The sequence below is a fragment of the Dipodomys spectabilis genome, unplaced genomic scaffold (genome assembly GCF_019054845.1).
Source record: "Dipodomys spectabilis isolate Male_0828 unplaced genomic scaffold, ASM1905484v1 ptg000024l, whole genome shotgun sequence".
Lineage (NCBI taxonomy): Eukaryota > Metazoa > Chordata > Mammalia > Rodentia > Heteromyidae > Dipodomys > Dipodomys spectabilis.
The window spans coordinates 30558570-30582182 of record NW_024870701.1 but is presented as its reverse complement, the minus strand read 5'-3'; the positions used below and the strand labels follow the sequence as shown (position 1 = coordinate 30582182).

Here is a 23613-nt window from a genome sequence, read left to right as displayed (position 1 = left end):
GTCAGAGGTCACAAGTTATTTTGACTGCCAACTCTAATTTTTAAGTGTACAATAATGAAATGATAGCATTGCTTCTAGAAATACAAAGATAAATTATCCCCTAGATACCATGATAATGCATGTTGAAAAAAAGTGTGTATGCTGTCCTTATCTTCAAATTCTCATTATATCCTCTTAAGTTTTTAAACTCTTTAGCACAGAATCTCTCCTTGTTTTCACAGTACAATCTCAGGTGGTTAATATGTTTGATATCTTTCCAAGTTGTTTCTTCTAACCCATTTCTATGGTATTATACCCCAATTTTAAAGAGTTTATAATTCCTCGAATCTTCAGTTGTAAAATCTCTCGTAATTTAAAGTTATAATTTAAAGTTTCACAACTTTATGTATGTTCTCAAAAAGTAATTATATCGTGTTTTATCATCTACCAGTGTTCTTGCAGTATTTTAGTAATTAACATGTGAAGATGTATATGGGTGTTGCTAAGCAAGTAAAGTAGATAGCCAATGATGTCTAATTGATGTGTCTAGCACCTAAATTTACAAAAATAGCACTCATAGTTCAAGTATGCTAAATAGAAGTCAGGTAGGTGACATTGGGTCTTAGGAAAGCAAAGGCTTTGGCCACCTTAGAGGTGACAGACCTGACAAGGTGTTGTACAGGTGTCCAAGGAACAGACCCTTCTCAAGAATAGGATAGGGAACTTTTATTTTGGTTGTGGAAGTGTGCAGTGAAGTTCGGTCTAGTTCCATCAGTGGATTTAAGATTTTCTTTTCTTATTTGACAAAATGGTAAAGAAATTTTCCCTGAGAACTGCAGTAAGTCTAATTTGAGCACTGTGTCTATTGGCTAGCAATGAAACCTTAATAAATGCATCGTTCCTCCAGGTTCTAGGCATCGTTTTAATACTAAAGGGCTCAGAAGAACACTGGTTCTCTGTATACTATTTTACCATGTATACCAATTTATGGTTCTAAAGGCAAGTTACCTTCAAAAGATCTTTGGTAAATAAGAGTTGACTTCGTTGTACCCTAGAATATATACCTTTTACTAATACTTACCTTTGTCCTTTTTATTGATAAAAGTACCAGTGAGATTAAATACCAGTTGATTTCTTGCCATATAGATTTGTTTGATTTCTACAATTTGAGACCATACTGATGTTTAGTGACATAAATTCATATTATTTGAGTGTGGATACAGGCCTAAATGTGTGGAAAATATGTTACTTCAAATATTAAAAGTATTTTCCCTTGGTATTAGGCCAGTTACAGATTTTTCTGGAATGTCCCACTTTTCTGTCATTTGTTTTTCTTGAAAACTAATTTAAATTATTCACGATGATAAGTCAGTCTGATACAAGAGTCTAGAGAAAAGCTAGCCTTGGAGGGGTGTCTAAGCCCTGCAAGCCTACGGACTTCTTAGGGATGTGACCACCACGGGCTGGCTTGTTAGCTACCAATAAGGACTCAAAAGCAACTAGGGAGAAAGTAATAGCAAGTAAAACACTTTGTCTTTAAAGCAAGGTGTCAGGTTTATGTTCTATCTGTAAAAAAAGTAACATGAATATAGTTGACATCTACCTCAGCAAACAAATTAATGCTAATTAAAGATTAATGTGTTGTAATTAGCATTAAAAATGCAATTAAATTGTGAGTAAATGGACCAGGAATAGAAATTTGTTAGACATTTCACTGCCTGGTTTTCATATTTTGCCTTTTGTTTTTGCAGCAAATAGAGGAAGCGGGGCAGCAGGCAGCTCCCAGACTGGAGACGCTCTGGGGAAAGCACTTGCCTCGGTGAGGAAATATTGACTTTGGGCACCACGGGCTTCCTTGTAGCTGGGTGAACTTTAATCAGACACGGACATGTGGAATTTTAGAAAGTGAATGACAAATCGCTTTGAATTTTCTTTTTAAAAGACTAGCTTTTCTGGCATAGTAGTCACTGGGAAGTTCAGAGGATGCTCATTTCTTACAAGTGTATGGCTGCCCTGTTCCATGTGTTGCTACAGTGATACTAACCCATCTATCTAGGGGTAGTGTCCTTGCCTTTGGCTTTGTGTGTTTTGGAGTAATGTGGATGCTGATGAATCAGATAGGACTGACTTTTGCAAGAATTCATTGCAAACATTTGGGGTGGTGGGAGATGATAATAATCCAGGCCCTTGAGGAAATGTCGTGTCACTGTCACCTGGAGGGCCAAAACTTTTCTGTTCTTCCCACTCCTGCCATGCAGCTGGGCTTAAATATTTCCTATATGCTCCCTGGCCACCAAACGACATACCATCTATGTTTGAAAATACCTGGTATTATTTTTCAAAAGCTAAACTTGTGATCTAGTTGAGATACGTCTCTAAGATGTGTATCTTCAATTACTTTCACTTAGCATTGGGAACATATAATAAATTCAGTTTGCTTCTGTTCTAAAGAAAAGTACTTATTTCATCTTCTACCGTGAATCTAATGCCCCAATAAGGGCATAGGAGTGGGGACTTGGGGAAGAACCTTAGAAATGATACCGCGTGGCTTCTCATTTTGTAGAGAAGGCAAAGGAAGTTGGGCACTCTTGGCCACACAGTCCCTTCCTTATTGGCGGGAAACGAATGAAACCCGAAGCCTGCTCACCGAGTTTTAAGTTTTTCATTTTAAAATGTTGGTACTCAGGTTGAACCAGCTGTATCATCTTATAACCTGTAAGTTGTAAATGAATTGCATCAGTAACTTTCTAGTTTAAAAATTGTTACCTGTTTATTCTTACTAAATGAGGGATTTTTTTTTTCTCCTTACTGTGTTAAGATCTATTCTCCAGATCACACTAACAACAGCTTCTCATCAAACCCTTCAACTCCTGTTGGCTCTCCTCCTTCTCTCTCAGGTACTGTATCCTCAATCCCAATTTGTTATAGTAACAGTTTGTAAGAGTGAGTCCCCTTTTATGCTCCCAGCTCATCCCACTCTGTCTCAGAATCCCAAAACAGGATTCTTACATAAAGACTAAGATAGTGAGAGAAAGAAACAGACTACAACATGACTGTACATTCATTTACAGCCCAAATTTTTCTCAAAAAACTCAGATGATCTTTTTAGACTGCACAGGCACATGAAAATCTTTATTTCGGAAACTATTCCTAGCTCTGCAAAAGACAGCCAAAAATAAAATAATATATTCTGGTAAAATATCTCAATTACTAGAAATGTTGATGTACACCTTGTAATCCCAGGACTCAGGAGACTGGAGGTGGGAGGATCTCAAGGTCGAAGCCAACTGAGGTACATAGCAAAACCCTGTCTCAAGAACAGTGACAAGACCTACTTATGGAATATATGCGATGTAGGCCATTTCCTGCAGACATTTCAGCCGCTGTAAATACTGTCTTTACAAGTCCCTCACCATTGGAAAATTTGAAGAATTTTAAGTTGTAGAATTTGATCAGTAGATCATTTCACTTTACAGAAGTGTATTGTCCTTTTCTATAAAAGCTTCCAGAAAGCCTGCTTTTGGGAATGAAAAGCAGCTGGCTTACAAATAAAATTATAATATCACATGTGTATCTGACTGGGAACTAATCTTATTATAATTTATAGTGGAGAAACTTAACTAAACATTGTGTCCTTGAATTCTGTGTTACTCCCCGCATCTAGTCCTCACCAAGGCTCATTACCAACTAGGTTGCCTGGTGGAAAATGGGAGGTTTCAGATTACTGCAGAATGTCAGACGCCATGGCCATGAGTTCACAGGGATTTTGCACCAGCCTTTCCGAAGCCCCCACACTGTGGGAGGGTCGCAGAACAGCAAAAGGGAAAGGGGGCTGACTCCTCAAGTCCAGGTGTCCAGAGATACCTAGTTGAAACTGGGAAGAAATAGAGCTGGGGTTTTTTTTGATTTGTTTTATTTTTTAAAGATCATGAAACATGATCCCACACAGAAAGTGAAGTTCCGTTCTTGTGTGCTCCCCTGGTTCACCACCAGATTCTTAGACTCTGACAAAATGGTCTCAAGTGCCAGTGACCACAACAAGAGAAGAACTGGGTTAAAGGCTTGAGACCGCAGGAGTAGAGAGCATCTGAGCAGGTGGCGTTCCACACTCCCCATTTCAAACAGCAGCTCCTTCTGTGGTCTTAAAGTGTGAAAACAACTAATGGAATCTGATGGCCTGAATTCACAGATACATGTACTGAGGCCTAAAAAAGAGTAGGCAGCTGCTTGCAGAGATGGCTGCAGTGGCCATATCACAGCTTGGATGTGAATCTAGCTCTCCACACTCCATTGTTCCACTGGTAGGACAGGAAAGGACAGTTCAGGAAAACAGTGTAAAAAACCTACATCACCATCGGCAACCTGCACCAGGGAACAGCTCAGAAATGAGGCTTAGAGATGCCACTTTTTGGGTCTCGGTGTAATGTATTCTGGAATACCACGTGTTAGGAAGAAAGAACTTTGATGAAGACATAAATAAGGGGACAGATTGCTATTTTCACACCGACGACTCTGTCCAAATTCTGTCAAGAAAAGTAATTGAACAAAAATATTCTATTTTTATTCGGCATAAAAATACACAGGCATACCCAGAAAAGACAGGAAGAATGGATTTTGAAAGTGCTAACAGCATCGTGGAATGAGAGTTGGTGATAATCGGGCCATTATTTTTTCCCCTTTGTTTGAATTATGGATTTTCTAAGTTTTCTGCACTAAATGTGAAATTTTAAAATTGGTTTCAATTTAAAGTTGGTTTTCGTATTGTCGGTTAGACATAAGATACATATTCTCAAAAGGAATCTTTCTTTTAGTATCAGGTTTAGTACATCATTAAAAAGAGTTAATTTCTTTGGAAGAAACTTCAGAGTTGTTATTGTTATATCAAGTTTTAAAGTTCTTGGTGTAGGGGGTTGGTGCTAACTAATATTATTCCCTTAGAAAGTTTCTAAAGGAGGCTGCAATGCTTGGTAAGAAATGTATGCATTATCCTGCCCATGTAATTGTAACCCCTCTGTACAGTATGTTCTCAAATAAAATAAAATAAAATTTAAAAAAAAAAAAAAAAAAGAAAGTTTCTAAAGGGGTCAATGGTAGGGACAAAGGCCTTGGGGTTAATAGTAGCACCTGGGAAAAATAAATGCTTCTAAAGATTTATCTCGTTCTGTAGATTATTTTTAAAACAAAAGTAGCAAATCTGTTGTCCATTGTTGAGGGAATTTGGGTTGAACATGAACTAGATAACCATCCCTCTTTTTCTGTCCCTTATAAATACCTTGACTTCAGATTTCTTCCACCAAGAGTTCTACAAGTGGAAATCCAGACTCAGCTAAATGCTTTCCTTTTAGGAAGAAATCTGAATAAACACAAGGCCATGAAAATTCTACAGATTTGATATTTCAAGTGCTTTCCTTGCCTCAAAATCCTGGTCTAGGAAGTTAACATGTTAGTTGCCTTATTGTTTAAATGAAAACCATCACTACTGTTTCTTAAAGAATGTTTTGTTGTTGTAGTTGCTGTTAAGTATTGGTGAGTTTAACTTTATGTAGATCTAACTGTAATTCTCATTTTAATATCAGCAGGCACAGCTGTTTGGTCTAGAAATGGAGGACAGGCTTCATCATCTCCCAGTTATGAAGGACCCTTACATTCTTTGGTATGTCTCATCTGCTCATCTGTGGCTATTTTCAGATCTCGTTTTTTCCTTGTTCGTCCAACAGTCACTCTCCAAACCCGTATTTTTGCTAATCATAACTTAAAATCAACATGAAGCAGCTTGTTGGAACGAGAGTTAATTGGACTGTGTCCATTTGTATTTGTAGATAGTGACTGGGATGCTACTGGAATGGAAGGCCCAGGCTTCTAAATATCTAGGACCAGATACAAGATTGGAAATCCCAGAAGGAAAAATTCACCCCTCTTTGAGAAAAAAAAAATCTCTGCCAGTGATTAAATAACTTCCCTGACACCACAGGAACTCCTGCCCAGCTACATAGCTACAACTATGCAGTCTGGCTCTGTTTCACTCCCAGATTAATGGGTTTATGGGTACTTTCCTCTTCACTTTGCTACAGGAGGCCTATTTTTTTGTGTCCTCACTCACTGCAGTTATCAAGGAATTGAGGAATACCTCTGCTAGTAAAGGAATGCCTCCTCTTTCAACAAGGAATGGCAGAATATTTACATGAGCCTAATTCATATTTTAAATATTCACATGATAATTCAGTGTCTGACACTTTTCTCTGCCTCCACTCCTGATGGTTAGGCCTGATAAAACATCTGGGAAGCAACCAGGGACCATGCAGTACTTAAATCTGCACCTGAGTGACAGTGTAAGGATTGGTAGCAAGGGGGAAAGGGTGGGCAGAAGCTTGAGTTCTTCTTTCTTCCTATGTATTTTGAAGAAGAAATCTGGAAGGAGCCTTTGATTTCTGTAGCATTCCTTTTTCAGGAAAATCTTAATGAAAATACAGAATGATTTCTCTTCCTCCTCGTGCTTTCTTGCACTGTAGTTAGTGAATCACTCAGCTGTACATTGTAGCCAATAAAGTCAACTACACAGAGAGAAAACATGCACTACCCAGCCAGCCTCCAACCTGTGGACTGCATCTAAACGATGCAGTTGTTTTAAGTGTTTATCCCCATGAGCTGTTCTCCAGTGCCTATCCATCAAAACCAGACTTTGTCTTACAGAACTGTAGAGGGCGGTTGATTGCTGTGGTCCACAGTTCTGCTTTTTTTTTTTTTTTAATGGATTCTGAGCATTTGTAAAGAAGACTCATAAAAAGAAACTCCTGTTTACCAGTACACTGTGAGCAAAGGAAGGAAGATAGATACATGTACGATTTATTTTTTACACATGGACAGTTAGAAGTAAATAGTATCATTCTTTGTGAGTTAAAACTCATAGACTCAGAGAAGTTTAGTAGCTTTTCCTAGGTCACATAAGTAGCAGAGCTGGCAGTCTAGGGGAGGTCATATAACTCCTAAAGCCACCAAATCAAAATGCTCTGTACCATAGACTAACTCAATTAGACACACATTCTTCCTGTTGGTATAGAATAATTAGAAATCGTTTTTCTCCTCCGTACAGCTGGTACATCTGTTTGCACAGCACATTAAAAATCAAAGTCCACCAGTGCATGATCCTCTACAAAGCAGCACTAGTTTTAAGTTTAAAAAAAATCTAGATTCCAACCCTAACTACCATTTCCTAGCATAGTGACACACTCAACTTCTCTTTTGCCTCATTTTCATGTCTATATGGAAGGGATATTAATATCTTCCTTGACTGAAGAACTTGGGTGGGTTGAGGGTGGGTGAGATGGTATGCCCTAAAGTGTAGCAGGAGAGTAAGCTTGATACTATTATCACAGAAAAAAAAAAAAGTACAGCTACATGTTCTTCTTTTCATGGAAAACTGTAGCTAGCACTGTGAATAACTTGTTGAGGATCCTAATGGCCAGGATGAAAAATGGTTGGCTTTTAATTGCATGAAGTAGGAAATTAAGAGATTTTGAAATGAATTTCACATGATTCTTCTGTCTTAAAGATTTGTATCATGTTAGGTGATGGAATATTTTTGTAACATTTTTGATGTTCTTACATATATACACATACAAACTGGTTATAAATCATAAAAACTGAAGAAAAAATCAAAATATGTGTGTTTCTTCCTGTGCTTGACTTGAAGAAATTAATTGGAAAACCATAAATAGGTCATCAATCCACTGGTAATATTTTGAACTCTTGTAACTAATTCCTGCCAGAGTGTTCCTTAATTCGCTGGATGTTTTTCTAAAGTAAATCTGAATTCTCTTTCAAGCTAATGCAGTTGAGTACAGCATATGTACATAATAATGTCCTCGAAGTCTTACTGAATTTATTTTGTTCATAAAAAAACACTATAATTTTAACATTAACATTTTCCATCAGTTTTCTAGGAAGGACATTATTTATTTTTATTATTGTTCTACGGAAATAAACTTTATTGGAAACATATTCAGAAACCCAAAGTGTGCCCTCTGTCAACTCCTTTACTTATATAACCTATGCATGCATTTCAAACCAAATTAAATTTCACATCATTTATTCCCCAACAGCAAAGCCGAATTGAAGATCGTTTAGAAAGACTGGATGATGCAATTCATGTTCTCCGGAATCACGCAGTGGGCCCGTCCACGGCAGTGCCTGGAGGTCACGGAGACATGCATGGAATCATCGGACCTTCTCATAACGGAGCAATGGGTGGTCTGGGCTCAGGGTATGGAACTGGCCTGCTTTCAGCCAACAGACATTCACTCATGGTAAGTGATATAATTTGTAGGCTCTGTAGTTGCTACCTATTTCAGGTGTAAATACTACTACTTTTTTTTTATATGTCATGGAGCTTGAACTCTGGCCTTTCCTGAGCTCTTTTGCTTAAGGTTCAGCTCCACGTCTGGTTTTCTGTTGGTTAATTGGATATAAGAGTCTCACAGAGTTTCCTGCCTGAGCTGGCTTGAACTGTGATGCTCAGATCTCAGCATCCTGAGCAGTTAGTATTACAGTCATGAGCCACCAGCTACCAGCTATCTCTTTTAAACAGCTTTATTGAAATAATTGTTCACTTAACAGTTTCCCTAACAGTGGTATGCACTTCAGGGTGCCTTAGAATATTCACAATACTGCACAGCCATAGCATCTCAGTTTTAGAACATATTTGCCCCTTGTAAAAAGAAATAGAAAAGCACATATCCATCACACAGTCATACTCCAACCCTTCCCTCCCCCCAACCCACTGCCATCCTCTCTCACTCCATCCTCATCTGTCTGCTTTCTCTTTCTACCATTTACCTATTCTAAATGTGGCACATAAATGAAATGATACAAGATATTTATTGGTCTTTTCTGACTAGCATTTTAAAAATAGATTTTTTTCAAGGTTTATCTCTATGTTAACCATACATGAGAGCTTCATTTGTTTTCTTTTTTAATTATCAAATAATCCATCGTGAGGGTAGACCGCATTGTATTTGTCTGCTTACCAAGCGAGGGATATAGTTGGTTTGCGTCAAATGCTCTTATAAGCTTGTGTCACACTTCCATTTCACGTAAGTATTTACCAGTGAATTGCTAGGGCATTGCTGGTATTTTAAAATACCTTCTTGGTGACTTTAATCAAAGGGAGCAACTTAAATTTTTGTTACATTGCTTATATTTCAAAAAATAACTTCAAAAGAATTAAGAAGCCAAAATGGTGTCCAGTAAGGGAATTAGAAATAGATGAATATTTGTTTCTGTGAATACATTGTGTGGGCCTGTGTAATGTATAGAATAGTTTTGCCACTAATTTGTGAATATGTTTTTCTTTTAATATTCTTCAAGCAAATTTGTTAGACTTTCTTAGATAGGGAGTCATTGCTTTTGAAATGACTTGAAAAGCAACTTTCTTAAAGAATCTTTTAAACACACTATGAAGTGGTAAGAGTTAATGAGTGGAGATTAGTAGTGATTCTGTACAATTCTAGTTCTTATAGACTCCTGCCTGGTCAGTAAGGTTTATTGTATCCTATTTTGTCCCTTGTAGGTTTTGAAAAATTGCTTGGATGAAAGTCTGTTTTCCGTTTGTGCTATAATATTTAAGTACAAATTCTTGTGTACAGGTTCTTCAAGTTCTTACTGATATTCTGTCTCTTTCAATTTCTCTTAATAAAAACTAAAATTAAGAATACCATCCTGAGCAGCGTAATTTTGAAACCTGCAACCAATTTGTAACCCAAAATACTGTTTTATAAATAGCAGCAATGAACTCACTTCTAAAACGTGGAAAGATACTTTTGAATGCCAAAGCTAAATCTTTTTTTTTCCTCTTTTCTTTTTCTCTTCTCTTTTCCTTGACCTCTGCCCTAAAATTTATCATTGAATAAAACGTGCTTGTCTGTTCATGACAATTGCTGAGAGTTCACAAAAGGAAAGTCTGGATTTTAATTTAGCTTGGCCTCAGGTAACGTATTAAATACACTTGGGATTCATATAATACGAGATTTTCATTTGTACAGCTTTTTTTTTCCAATGACAGTATTTAAACAATACTGCTTTTAATTAAGAAATCTGGCTTTATTAAAAGCCAGATCTGTGACTTATAACCATTTCTGTATATCTGCTCTCAATCAAGAGAAAAATAGTTTAATTTCTGTAGCTGTGTTCGTTTTGCATATGTTAACCGGATGCTACATGTACTCAGGGCATGGCTTCAGAGAATGTCTTTTCCATAAATATGTAGTTTGTTCTTAAATACCAGATGTAGGTTAAGTGGTTCTTTAACATATTAAGCTATACATAGATGCTCTTTGAAACAGTTTGACCTTTGAATTGCCTCCTTTTTGACTCTGATTCAGAGATGGTTTAGGAGGAAAAGCCTAGAATTATTTTTGGAGATGGAAAACTGTACTATCACCAGTGAAGGAGAACCGAGGAGATAAAACAGAGTAATGAAAGAAAAGGAAATAATTAAACAATTCTCTAAAATTGTTTAGACACCTCCTTTGATTTGATTTTGGCAGGGAAAAAAAAAAAGAGAAAGAGAGAGAGAAGCAGTGAAGTTGCCAGTTTTGCTCAGGAGAAGCCTCTTTTCACTCTTGTGAAGATATTTAATAATCACAGACAACCATGGAGCCAGCCACATGATGGCAGAATTCCAAAATTAGCCTGTTCACCTGCTGCCCTTTGAACTGAATGAGGGCCTTGTTGCCTTCTCCTTCTTTGAATACCAGCGTGTCTGCAAAAGCTGAGCTCTTCCATCTGAAGGGTGCACGAAAGCGGGGGGGCATATCTTTCCTTGCGCAAACTAGTATGAATTTTAAACCAAAAACATAAGAACAAAGGAAATAGCTTTTGAATTTAGTCAGCCTGAAGTTAGCCTCTGACCATTGGATACATTCCACAATGAAAAGGAAGTTGAAGAGGATGCAAAAAAAAAAAAATGCCCTCCTCCCCCCTTCCCCCCCCCAAAAAAAAACCTCAAGGAGGATACCGGTAATGTTTTCCACATTCGAATTTTAATACATGAAACAGGCTATAAAACGTTGGCCAGCTGCAGTAAATAAAGTAGCCGTGGGAGGTATGCACCGGAAATGGGGCAGAGAGGGCTGGTGAGAGGCTAGCCCCCAGCTACACACACACCTTCTTTTGTTGTTCTGCACTGGGAGCAAGGTGCAGAAACTTGAGACTCATCCCAGGGCTGGTTTTGTTTGGAGCAAATCTCCTTCCTAACTCTCCTTAATAATGCCTCCTGATTAAAGAATGGACAGCTTTGAATCCTCTTGACCTCCTGAGCTCTTCTAGTTTCCTCCCTCCTCGCCTCCTGAAAATCAAAACAGAATGGCTTGATAACTTGGAAGATGATGTAAGCAGTTCTTTCTGTGTGCAGCTTGAATTCTCATGGTGGGGGGAAAACTGTGGTTCTGCCTCGGCTCTTCTGTTATCTCATTTAATTGCTAACATATTGTCCTTCGCTTTTGATTCACAAAATGTTTTCCTTGGAGTTCTGAAGTAGGTCCTCAGTGATTTACTAAGTATTAGTATAATGAAAAGGATTTTTCTTTCCACAGTGGCTCATAACTTGGTGGAGTGAGCGGGGTGTAGGACGCTCTCTGGATGGTATTATTTGGCCATGCTCTCTTCCTCCTTACTGGCTTTTCATTGTCTGCAACATAAGAACCACTTCTGTGGGCCAATACGCAGGACCCATGACCATTTTACCCAAAGCCATTAGCTATTGCAATATGCAAAATGCTTCTCAGGAAGGCAAGTCTGTGTCCATAGTACTTTTTGGCAAGTGTTTCTTTTCGACCTGTCTAACATGGCTCCACTCTGTGTTTCTCCCCTCTCCCTCTAATTCCCACCCATTCTCAATAGTTTGACTCCAATTCCTCTTCCACAAGGGTTTTCCCTTGCTTACCCCTGCCATGATAGTTATTTTCTGCTCCAGTCTCATAGTGTTATGAGTCATACCATTTCTATATACTTATCTTACCCAACTATACACAACGAGGCATCTTTTGTAGTTATGGCTTTTTATAAATACGTCTTTTGCCTTACTGACTTGTAAATTACTTAAGTACCACTTTTTACATGTTGTCCCCCTTCCAGTGGAATCAGCACTCAAAAGGGCAGAAGAGAAACGAACGTGCTGAGTGCCTGAGGCGTTACCAGCCCTTCTGTTCTGTACCTTCGTGTAGACACCGCAGCCAGGGTGCTCCTGATAGCCAGGAGACCTTGGTGGACTGAGCCTCAGAAGGTGGGAGGTGATAGGTTTAAGCTCAGAGGCAATGACTCCAGAAATCCCCGTTCTTTGTTCCTGGGGAGACCCAGACACTATAGTACCTTTTTCTTCTTCTTCTTTTATTTTTTTCTTTGTCAGTCATGGGGCCTGAACCCTGGGCCTGGGTGCTGTTCCTCAGCATTCCAGCTCAAGGCTAGGGCTCTACCACTTGAGCTACAGCGCCCTTCTAGCTTTTTTCTGCTTATGTGGTGCTGAGGAATCGAACCCAGGGTCTTATGCATACAAGGCAAGCACTCTACCTCTGAGCCACCTTCCCAGCCCCTACCTTTTTCAGAACTAGTTTCATGCTTTTCAGAACTTGTGATTTTTACAGATCTTAATGGATATTGGTTGCAGAAGAAAGTTCTGGGCGTTTCATGGCCATGTCTAGTCTCTGTTAAATCAGTATTTTCCTTCTGGATGGCCAGAGCTCGTCCTACTAGGATCTTTGAAGTTGTAAATTTTAAGTTATGAAGTTGTTTTCTTACCATAACCACCAACTTCCTAATAGGATCGCTGCATGAGGGAATAAGCAGCTCGTAAGCTTGATACTTACCAATCTAGTTGGGAACTCTTACGGGCTATAGTTTCTCTGTACCTCTGCTATCTCCGTGATTAACCTGGATATTAAATCGCTAGATTTCTTATAAATTATTAAAATGGCAATTTCCCAAATACAATTCTCTCCATTATTCATCTTGGCATTCACACCTACAGATGAGGCCTGAAAAAAGCCTTTCAGGTGACCTGACCTCTTCTTGTAAGAGACTAAAAAGAAAACCCACATCAACTGTGTTCTCATGGGGCTCTGTGTGTAATTCTTGGTCCTGTGTGGGTAGAGTCAGCCACGATGAGACCACTGAGATGAAACATCTGTTTTTAGTGTGATCCCCTTTCTTTGTTTGAATTCTGCCTGTTCATCTCAAAAACAAGTTTGGGGTGGTTATAAGTGGCAGGCCTTCTACAAGGCGTGGTATCTGCCCTCAACAGGTTGCGACTGACTGGCTATGTAACAGTTCACCAGCTCCCACAAGAGAACAGGGCTGTCTTACGCTGGAGGGAACGATGCACAGTTACTTGCTCTAGTTGTAGTGACCTCTTAAGAGAAATAATTCTACTTGCCTTAGGGATGGAGGAGCCCAGAAGGTCATCCTCTACCTCAGTTCTCCGAGGCATTTCCCAAGACTTCCCCCAGACTTGCCAGGGGAGGGGTATAGAATGCAGTTCTAAAACCTCTGGTACAATCCAATTTTGACTCTGTTTTCCTCTTTTCAAGAGCATTTGTAGATTTTCTTTTTCAGATTATATAGAAGTTACCCAAAGTTCATGTGTTAGCGTAACAAATACCTTGCAATTTAACTGGCACTCAACATGTGACAACTTAGACCGATTAGTTTCTGCTCCCATAGTTGTGCTAAGACCTGTTTAAAATTGTGGGTTCTAAAAGCACCTCTGAAGTCAACCCATTGTCCTTGCTTTGCTGCTGAAGACTAAGGCCTAGAAAGGGGAAGTGATCCAACCACAGTGCTTGCTAGTTATATGGAGCTGAACTAGGATTCAAAATCAGACAAGCCACTAACTAGGCCAGCACTCACTGTAATGTATCTCACAATCTCACAGTAGACTTCTGCTCTTGACCTAATAGCATAACAATTTCAAAACTGTAGCTGTTATTAAAAATCATTGAGTTCCTCCGACTTTAATTAATGAGCTTAAGAAAAGTCCTTCATTGCCTCCTGGCTCCTTACAGCAAGTAGCTGTGCAGCTCTGCTAGTCATTTTAGCTTAGAGCCAAGAGTGCTCTTGGGGCATTGTGTTGCTGTCTTGGGTATCTAGTATTTCCTAGGTCATCATAGCAGTCCAGGAAGAAATTCTCTTGCTGTTCTACAAGGGTTATGATCAACAAGACATTGTCTTGTACATATAAGGAAGACACTTACAGGATCACAAGAAGACATCTTTGATGTAGGTTTTGTTTTTGTTCAGTTAAGATCATTCAAAAAACTTTCAGCCTCATCAATGAGTATGAATGTCTAATGAATAACAGAGAATTATATTCAGAAAACTGCCACTTCTAATCTTTGGGTTTCCATAGGTTTGGTTCTCTCAAGCTGCACGTACATGTGAGTGCATACTTCAGATCTAAGCAGTCAGGGCGATAGAGCCTCAGAGCATGGAGGATCATCTCTTTCCTCCAAGGTCAACTAGTTCCACAAAGCCCATTTCTGTCAAATGTGTGAGAGAGCTTCCTATGTCCAGTCCACACTGGCTCCTGACCCCAAATCCGTTACAAGTGCTTGAGAAACTCAATCATTTGAAGAAAGTCGTCTATTTTAATTTTTTTATTATTTTAAATTAGACATCTGTATTTTTAAATATATAGGCTAAAAACAAAATGGTTGGCTTTCTCTACACAACTCCGAGAACTTTCGGGTGGATTCTCCTCCCTAGCTTACTACGTGTCCTCCCTGTCCAAGGACCTTTAGTATGTAAAAATCTCAAACTGAACACGGTGCTCAAGTTATTACTCAATAGACTGGTATAGATACATCACTCCTCTCTTCCATCTTCACGAGTGCCGCCTAACAAAATTCTGTTTGCACTATTATTGATACTTCCATCATCCTGCTGACATGTATTGAACTTGTCATCGATCACTTGAGATCCACAAGCCACATTTTCCAACTATCCTTGTGCACTTTTCATTTTACCTGGGCAAAACTTCCTATAACCCAATTTCAATTTCATATAGCAGCCTTCCATCTGTTTCCAGTCTATAGGTCTACTTTTAGGTCCGTATTTGGTCACGTACTTTGCCAGCTCTATTGTTGGCAGATGTGATGGGGTGTCATTAAAGCCCACATCAAAGTGACTAATAAAAATGTTGGCCAAGGGAGGACATGGACCAAAAAGCTCTGAGGCTGGGGACCACAGTCTTCTCCCTGCACTCACAGGGCCCCGCTTCTTGGAATTTACTGTCTGCGTCAGTTCTGTCCACTGATTTTACTCTTCATCCCTTGGGCCCCAGCACTGTCATGAGCAACCAGATGTGCATGGCTCCTGTGAGTGAGGAAATGGAGTTTGTCCAGTAAGACTTGTTCTTAGTGAAACCAAAGCTGAGTTTGAGCGGCTACTACTCTTTTTTCAGAGAATTGCAAGACTGTCCTTTAAGCATCCATGATAGAACTTCACACAGGATCTTAATCACCAACATCAGCCTCCAATAGCTACTCCATTAACAGATGGCTTAAAATTAGGTATTTGACTGTCGCTAGTATTCTACTAGCTCTCCTCATCTCCTCAATTATTGACTATATCTGAGGGCAAATTAGCAGCCTCAACTGAAAGCTTTTATTATCTGTATCAATATTGTACTTTATTTTAAGGACAACAAAACAAGAATGAGGTTTACAGAAATTCTAACCATAAAGATTAATCCAATAATAGTTTCAGAATCCTTAAGCACACACGGTGTTCTTCATCAAGTTAAAGAAAAGTTGAAGTTGCAAGGCCGTTTCACCTGAACGCAGCTACCCCTTGACAAAGAGGGTGCAGATGCTAGACCTCCCCAGATCTCCCTGCAGTGGTCTTGGGAAGTGCATTCACTGCTTTCCTCCACACCCATTTAACATGGTTAGTAAATTTGGGCCCAATAACGTAGAAGCAAACAGCCCATTGGACTACACTGGACGTTTAGATCAAAATGGAAGACATTGTCTGAATTCCTCAGGCAACAAGTGCTTGGTGTCTCTAATGTTTTTCTATAATATTTGTGTTTAGCATCTTGTAGTCATGAACTTTAAATAAAATAAATCTTAAAAACCTTCCTTTTTCACTTTGGAATATTAAAAAAAAGATGGAGACATTTAAAACAGACACTAACAGCATCATATTCTTATGTGAGTCTCTTTTGAGTGATGGAGGAAAAAAAAGCAGGCAGAAACTTTATTAAGTGCAGGGGCACACTATACAAAACCATTCATAATTTGGAAAAGGAAGGACCTTGGCATTGCAAAGAATGTAGTAATACCCTTGTTTTCTCCAGGAAGCATATTTTCTGGAGGAAGATAAATACATTGTATGTGTTTTAAAATGTTCACATGTTTATTCTGTATGTTTGGCTCAGATGCAATAGGGATGTTGATCAGGGTAAGAGGCTGTCACCAATCTCATAAGCTTTTCAGCTTGGCAGGGCAATAATACAGGTATACATCTCATATCAATTTAAGGTAGAATTACTCTGTGACCCAGGAAGTGATCAGCTACCTAGCAAAAGCTTCCTGAATGGATGTCCTTAAGCTAAGATCAATGTAGAATTTCAGCAGTTAGAGACAAGACAGAACAGTCTTTGCTAAGCTATAGAATAAACTTGCTGATAAAAACTTAAAATTGGAGCTGGGAATGTGACGTAGTGGTTCCCAACATGCATCAAGCCCTAAGTTCCGTTCCTTGGTACCACATAAACAGAAAAAGCCAGAAGTGGCACTGTGGCTCAAGTGGTAGAGTGCTAGCCTTGAGCAAAAAAAGCACAGGGACAGTGCCCAGTCCCTGAGTTCAAGCTTCAGGACTGGCAAGGGGGGGGGGGGTGGGTGGGATATAAAGACTTAGATGCTCAAGCTGCAGTGAGGAAATTGCCTAATGGCCCACCCTTGCGGCTGGCAGGAGGACTGAAGAAAGCCCTCCTCCTCTGCTGGGCCCTCCAGCAATTGGCTCAAACATTTCACATGAGAGTCCACAGGAAGAGTGAGTTTTCATGTATATTTTTTTACATCCAAATTAAATTAACTCATGGAATTTTCCACCCTTGGGAATTAAAGTAGCAGTTCATGAAGTAATTCAGTTATGTCATTCATCCCAACCCAGAAAATACTGGCGCAACTTGGTACTGTTTAAAAGCCAAGACCGAGGCCTTGGCCATTTTCTGTTTTCTCAAATTCCGTGGCCGTTGTGTTATGTTAACTTTTATTGTGGCTGTAAATTTTTTCAAATCAGAAGTATCCTAGTTGCTTAAAGAACAGAAGTGTAAAATAGGTGCAAAAGATGAGTGGGTTCAGACAAAGCGGGAAATCTGAAATGCATGGGCCTGCATTTTCTGTAATCTGAGAGTCCTACCTAATTGGTTGACATTCACAGTTGGGCATAATTATGGCTTCCTCTCTATCCATAAATCATCTAGGAACTATAAAGCTGAGTTAAACCAAAAGATCTGTCTGAGTCAAAAGGACATCTTTGGGGAAAGCATTGTCCTGATCCAATAGCCACATTCACTTTAAAGCAGTTGATTGGCCATTTCAAAACTCACAGAATGGGGTTTCCACCTTTTAATCCTGCCTTCCCCCCAGCTTCTGCATGCTGGCAGCTCTCAAACGTGCGTGGAAGTTGTCAGAGAATGGTAGTCTCTGGGTAATGTTTCTGCAAGCTGCCCAAAATTTTCCCCCTGTAGTCTAGATGGGAAACAGCTGGGTTTTGTTTAAAAAAGCTGTTTTGCAAAATGTCTGAATCTTGAGATATAGAACTGAGGTCACCATTAAAGCAGGTGCTCGGGAACAAGTGAGAAAGACACAAGGGACTGGTTGGTGCGGCAAACTTCTGCAGAGCACTTTCTGCAAAAGGGGGAAAAATGTGTTGAAGCTTGCTCCTTTATTTGAGGCACAAATACTGAGTATTGCTAAGTAATCACATTAACAATGCTATTAGAAATTGAGTAACTGTGAGCACAGCCAGTGCTTGAATGAATAATTAGCTCAGTATGCACTTAAAGGGAGAAAATGGCAAAATGGCCCATTTCCCTCACAGAGTTTCTTATGCAAGGGTCCCAGGCTGCACTCTCCGTTAGAGATTTGAAGGGCTTGGATTTCCTCTGAAAGCCCAACAGTAAACGAACTACTATTTTAAATAAGTAATACCGTGACTGCTGTGGGTCTTCCAAAGTTTGGGAGGTAGTTGAAGGGAAAGGAAGAAAAGAAACCTGACCTGGCAAGACCTATACTAAAACAGTTTTGAACAAACGAAAATAAGAAACATGAGGAAACACTAAAGCCCAGTGCACATCAGGTATCCCCGAGTCTGAAGATAAAAGGAAATACGCCTCCTCCCCTGGGAATGGGTGGTTATTAGCAGCTGTTTATCCAGTCGGGAATAGAGATTAACATTGTAAAAAAAAAATTTTTTTTTTAAGAACTAGAAGAAAATTTGTTTGGGAAGTTGGCTCTTCATATCAAGTCACTCTGTGCCAAAAAAAACTTCCTTTCTCAGAACACATGCACCAGAGTTGAGCAATGTTATGATTCTCTGAGAAGCTCTGATTACCAAAAGGCCCATCTCCATGAAATAGGACAGAAAAAGGGCAAAGGGAACGGGTAGATGGTTGCGATTGACACATTCTGTCTGAATAATGTGAGTGTAGCTAAAGCTCTGTTACCTGTTCTCTGGCCAGATCTAAATGGACATCCGGCCCCCAGCCATCACATTAAGCCCTCCAGCTTAATCTCTTGCCACGCTAAGGTATTCTCAAATGGATTTTGCATATGTCTGCTGTTTATAGATGACTTTTTGTAAGATATTGAGGGAGCTTAGTGATTTGTGATGCTTTATTCTCCCAAAACAAAGAATTGGATATTGATATTTTTCTCCTGATTTAATGCTACTCTTAATGTCCTTTTCTTTTATTAAATCCTTTCTTTTGCTTTTGATCTTATTTATAGCACAGCCACTGGTCATATGGAAACTATTACTGTATAGCTCAGAGATGAAAGACTTCATTGCAGTTAAATAAGAGTGAATCATTGGGGCCAATAATACACACATACAGTGAGGTACCATTTGTGGCCAAAATGCCTTGTGTGAGTTCACTTTGTAGCATAGCTGTTGAGTTTTGTAACAATCTTTACAAAAATCTGCTTTTTGTCTGAAATATGCAATCCGAGGGTATGAAAACACATGTTAACACACAATCCTTAGCTGTCTCTACTGATACACACACACACACACACACACACACACACACATACATGTCTGAATAATATTCATTCAGATAAAAATAAGCATTGTATTTACAGTTGGCGTGTATGTCAAATATTAGTGCTGTAAAAGTATATTTAGAAAGTCTGCATTATCCTTCAAAACCTGCCTAAACTGCTCTACTGTTGTTTAAGCAACCTGCTTTCCCTAACAGAGAGGACTTCATCACATTTAATACCCTGTATGACCTCATACTCTCTCATGGCATTCATTTTATTTTGCCTTTTATGGTAACAATATTACCCCACCATTAAGGCCTAAATGCCTGTAGAATAATAGATATGTCTGTCTTTTATCATTTCTTTCCCTGCAGATACCTGAAGAGTGCCTTGCATATGGACACACCCAAAAGGCATTTGTTGGCGTAAATGGAATGTTTGTTTACTAGAAGCACATTAAATGTATATCTGACAATATCAAAGGTCTCGATGTCAGATATACAAACACAAATCCATGCCATATGTATGACATGTATATACATTGTTATACTACAGTGCTCTTTGGTGGCCTACACCTGAGGGACACTCAGAATCCAAAGGCACCTGTTGGCTTTGTGATTAGTGGTTGCAAGAACAACTCATTAAAGTGTACATCCTGTGCTGTTGGGACAGTGTACCTTGAATGTGTTTGGAGGGTGATGGCTGTTAGGACTCACCAGGGAAAAGCCCTCTCCTGCTCAGGACAAGGAAGGCAATGGGAAAGTACAGTCTTCTTACACTCAGCACAGCCTTCTAGGGGCCAGAGGCAGGACATCTGTGGATCTGGTGAAAGACAAGGAGTACTGCGAATCATAAGAAGCCAGCACAGCGCAGCACAGTCTATGCGGATATGGGAGTGAATGCAGTTTAGTTGGCGGCCATGAACAGATATCTGAAGATTGAGGCTACACAATTTACAAAAATAGGAGAAAGCCAGAGGATTCAGGTAAAAGGATACAGCCACAAGCAATAGCGGTTTTGTACTCAGTCCACAGAGCAGTGGAAATCCAGGCTAACTTCAGTAGGCAAGGGACCAAGAGCTAGAGAGAGAATAGAATGCTTTCTGTTCCATTTCCAAATACTTCACAGTAAGCATGGAAGACATAGCTAATAAGAAAAGCCTTTTCAAGATAAAGGTGAAGCAAAGTGATAAATGCCTAATGAGGGTCTTGCCAGTGCTGGTGACCAGTGCTTTGTATAGAAGTCAGCAGGAAGATTACACACTCACCCAAGTATGCTACACTTCAGGAATTCAAAATCCACGCATATGGTATATGTTCAGTGGACTTTTCCTTTGCTCCAAACAAAACAAGCTGCCTACAAGTAACTGCCAAGTTTCACCGTGGTCACTATGCTAGGTGGGCTTGGTTCAGTGATGGCCTATCTTTGTTTGCAAATAACCTACTTAATGCTAGCCTCCCACCTGGAACAAGGAAGAGATAGGAGAGACACTGTCAGCTTCTGCTGCCATCCCGACCTGGTCTGTTGCATCGAGCTATGGCTGGAAAATGGCGGGGGCTGTGTGAGAGGTGAGGAGGCAGAAGACAGAAATGAAAGTTTTAATAAATGGAACCAATGAGTTAGAAAAGGAAAGGTGAACTGAACTCAGCTTGTGCCCATTTGCATCTCTTTAACTATGCTGCCATAGAGTCATTCATGATTATAACTATTTTGGGTGGGGAATCAAGGGGAATTTCAACCTGAGCTGATTATGACAAATAAACACAGCCAAGGTTGGAACCATTCAGGTCATATTTAAATCCTCCTGAAAATTTAATTTTATTTTCTGGAGAACAAGCATTGGATAAATCTCAACGAATTGCACTTTAAAGAGTGCATAAAACTTCAGACAAAGCAATACACGAAGCTGTGAGATTTTTCAGGGAAAAAAAATTAGGTGTTCTCCTGACATTTATGAAATCTTCTCCCAATAAACATTTGAAAAATTGAATGAGAATCGAAATGAAAGAATTGGATCCAGATCCACCTTCAGCGAAAAGTCCTTTAAATGTTTAGTTACTCAGATAATAATAAAAAAAAATGTTCATTTTTTTAACTAAGGGATACGGAAATTGTATCTGTGGTTGAAGAGCATCCCAGATGTTAGGCCTTTCTCCCCCAAGGGTTGTCTTTTTAGAGTTACATCTTGTTTTCTGCACGTTTTGGTGATCCTGGCCTCACTCTTCGCCATGTCCATGGGCTGCTGTCACGAACTTTGAGTACTATCTGCTCATGCGCATTTCCCACCTTTAAAAAAGATGCATTCTTCAGCTAAACAGTGGGTTGTTGTTTTTTTTGCACATGTGGGAAAGTAAGTTTGCTTTATTTTTTTTTTCTTAACATGACAGAGATCTGGCAAGGTAATTGAAACTGAAATCACATCCTCTACAACTGTCAGTGCGTAGCTGACACTTCACAGGGAGATTGCTGTTCCACACCAGAACTGTTGGCGGTGTCAATAGGTTCTAATTACGGTGAAAGCCCATCAACTCTTCTTTCTTGTTTTTGGAAAAATGAGAGTAAAATGTATCAAAACTTTTTTTTGGGGGGGTTCAGTTTTCCCTCTAGTTTTCTTCTTTCTAAAAAGCACTTCTCCTGTATACTAGTGGCTCACATCTGTCACCCTTCGCTACTCAGGAGCCTGAGATCTGAGGATTGTGAACGGAAGCCGGCCTAGGCAGAAAAGTCCATGAGACTTGTATCATGAATTAACCACTGAAAAGCCAGAAACGAAGGTGTGGCTCAAGTGGTAGGGTGCCGGCCTTCAGCAAAAATAAATAAATAAGTGAGAATACACAAAGGCCCTAAGTTCAAGCACCAGCACACAAACACACACACACACACAGAGATGGATAGATAGATAGCACCTAGGTCAATAGGAAAATTTTGAATCCATATGCCATTGATAACTAACTTCAGTGTTTGCTATATCAGGATGTTCAAATAGCATATTTGATTTTGTGTCATTTATTATTACCTGGGTCTCAAAATTGATGACATATTACATCAAGTTTCTGTCCTACGCTCTTTTAGAAGGATTATGGTAGAATGGAAGTAACTGGGGTCTGAAAGCCTGTTTTGAAGCAGTTATCTCTGGAGATAACATTAACTAGGATTGAATAACTGCCAAATGAAATTTAATACATTTTCCCATCCATGAAATAGGCCTCTTAAATACAACAGAATAATTACTTTCACAATACTCCCTGGAAACAAAGAGAGCAAAGGCATTGAATGTCTTTTTTGTTTGTGGTATTTGCTAGCTGGAGGATAAGGACAAGGATATTTACCAAGATGCTGTGCGCATCCCTGTGTACGAGCAGCCTGGCATCAGCCACCTGATTTGAAACTGCATGTCTTTTAAATCTGTTTCTGTTGGAGGAGTTGTGGCAAATATTAAATTGTATAATTTAGTTAGATATCTTGGCCTTGGCCTGAGTCGATAAACCATGAAGGTTTTTTCCCCTATAATCAAGAAAACTGAAGTAATCTATAGATTTATATAATTATTTGTGTACATACGCATGTAGCATGTTCATATGTTGGTGGAGGTATATGTATGTATATCATGCGTATGCATACATAGTTTTAAAACAAAAGCTCGTAGAAGTAAATCCCATTCACTTATGAATTCTGCTTCCCTCCTTTATGTATATATTTATAATGCAGTAGCACACTCCTGTGATCCCAGCTGCTCAGTAGCTGTAGGTAGGAGGATTCCAGTCCAAGGTCAGCCTGGGCAAAAAAGTGTGAGACGCTATCTGAAAAGATAGCTAAAAGCAAAAAGGGAGGGGCTGAGGATAGGGCTCAAGTGCTAGGCACATGACCTCAAGTTAAAAATCCCCTGTACTGCCAAAAAAAAGTAGAAGAGAGTGGGGAAGGAGATGATCTGCATATAAAATGTAACCATTATTCCCCATGACAGATTCACAAGGAGAACTAGAATTTGAACATAACTTGACCTAAGATCAAATGTAAGTTACATATTCCCATTTCTGTGCACTGGCTATGATTTACCAGATATGAAGAAGGCGCAGGCTGCCTGGCCCATGTTCTTGCCTTGTTCTTGTGTAGTTCGTCAGACCACGATGAACTCAGAGCAGGGCCTTGGGTGGCCTAATCACAGAACAACCTGAGTCTCCGTAGTGAGGGTCTGGACAGTGAGATGATCTTTCAGTCAGGACTTAGAAATACCATGACCAAGAGGGACTACTTCACAGCAGGAACAGAATGTACCAGATGACCTGTATGAAGGAAGAATCTCAGCTGTAGGTGGAGAGGTAGAAAACTAAAGCAGTCTCTAGCTCCATATAATTATTGGTCTATATATGCACGG

General features: G+C 39.5%; 1 protein-coding gene across 15 annotated transcripts in view; it reads left to right on the top strand.

Moving 5' to 3' along the window:
• Positions 1-23613, top strand: part of Tcf4 (transcription factor 4) — a 351429-nt gene that overhangs the window by 313027 nt on the left and 14789 nt on the right. For 10 of the 15 annotated variants that reach the window (XM_042675259.1, XM_042675263.1, XM_042675260.1 and 7 more), the window contains 4 exons: positions 1731-1798; positions 2798-2876; positions 5556-5632; positions 8079-8282. In XM_042675259.1, coding sequence (XP_042531193.1) covers positions 1731-1798; positions 2798-2876; positions 5556-5632; positions 8079-8282 — 428 coding nt within the window. The remainder of the gene's footprint in view (positions 1-1730; positions 1799-2797; positions 2877-5555; positions 5633-8078; positions 8283-23613) is intronic. The other 5 variants (XM_042675272.1, XM_042675265.1, XM_042675261.1 and 2 more) reach the window with 1 other exon arrangement.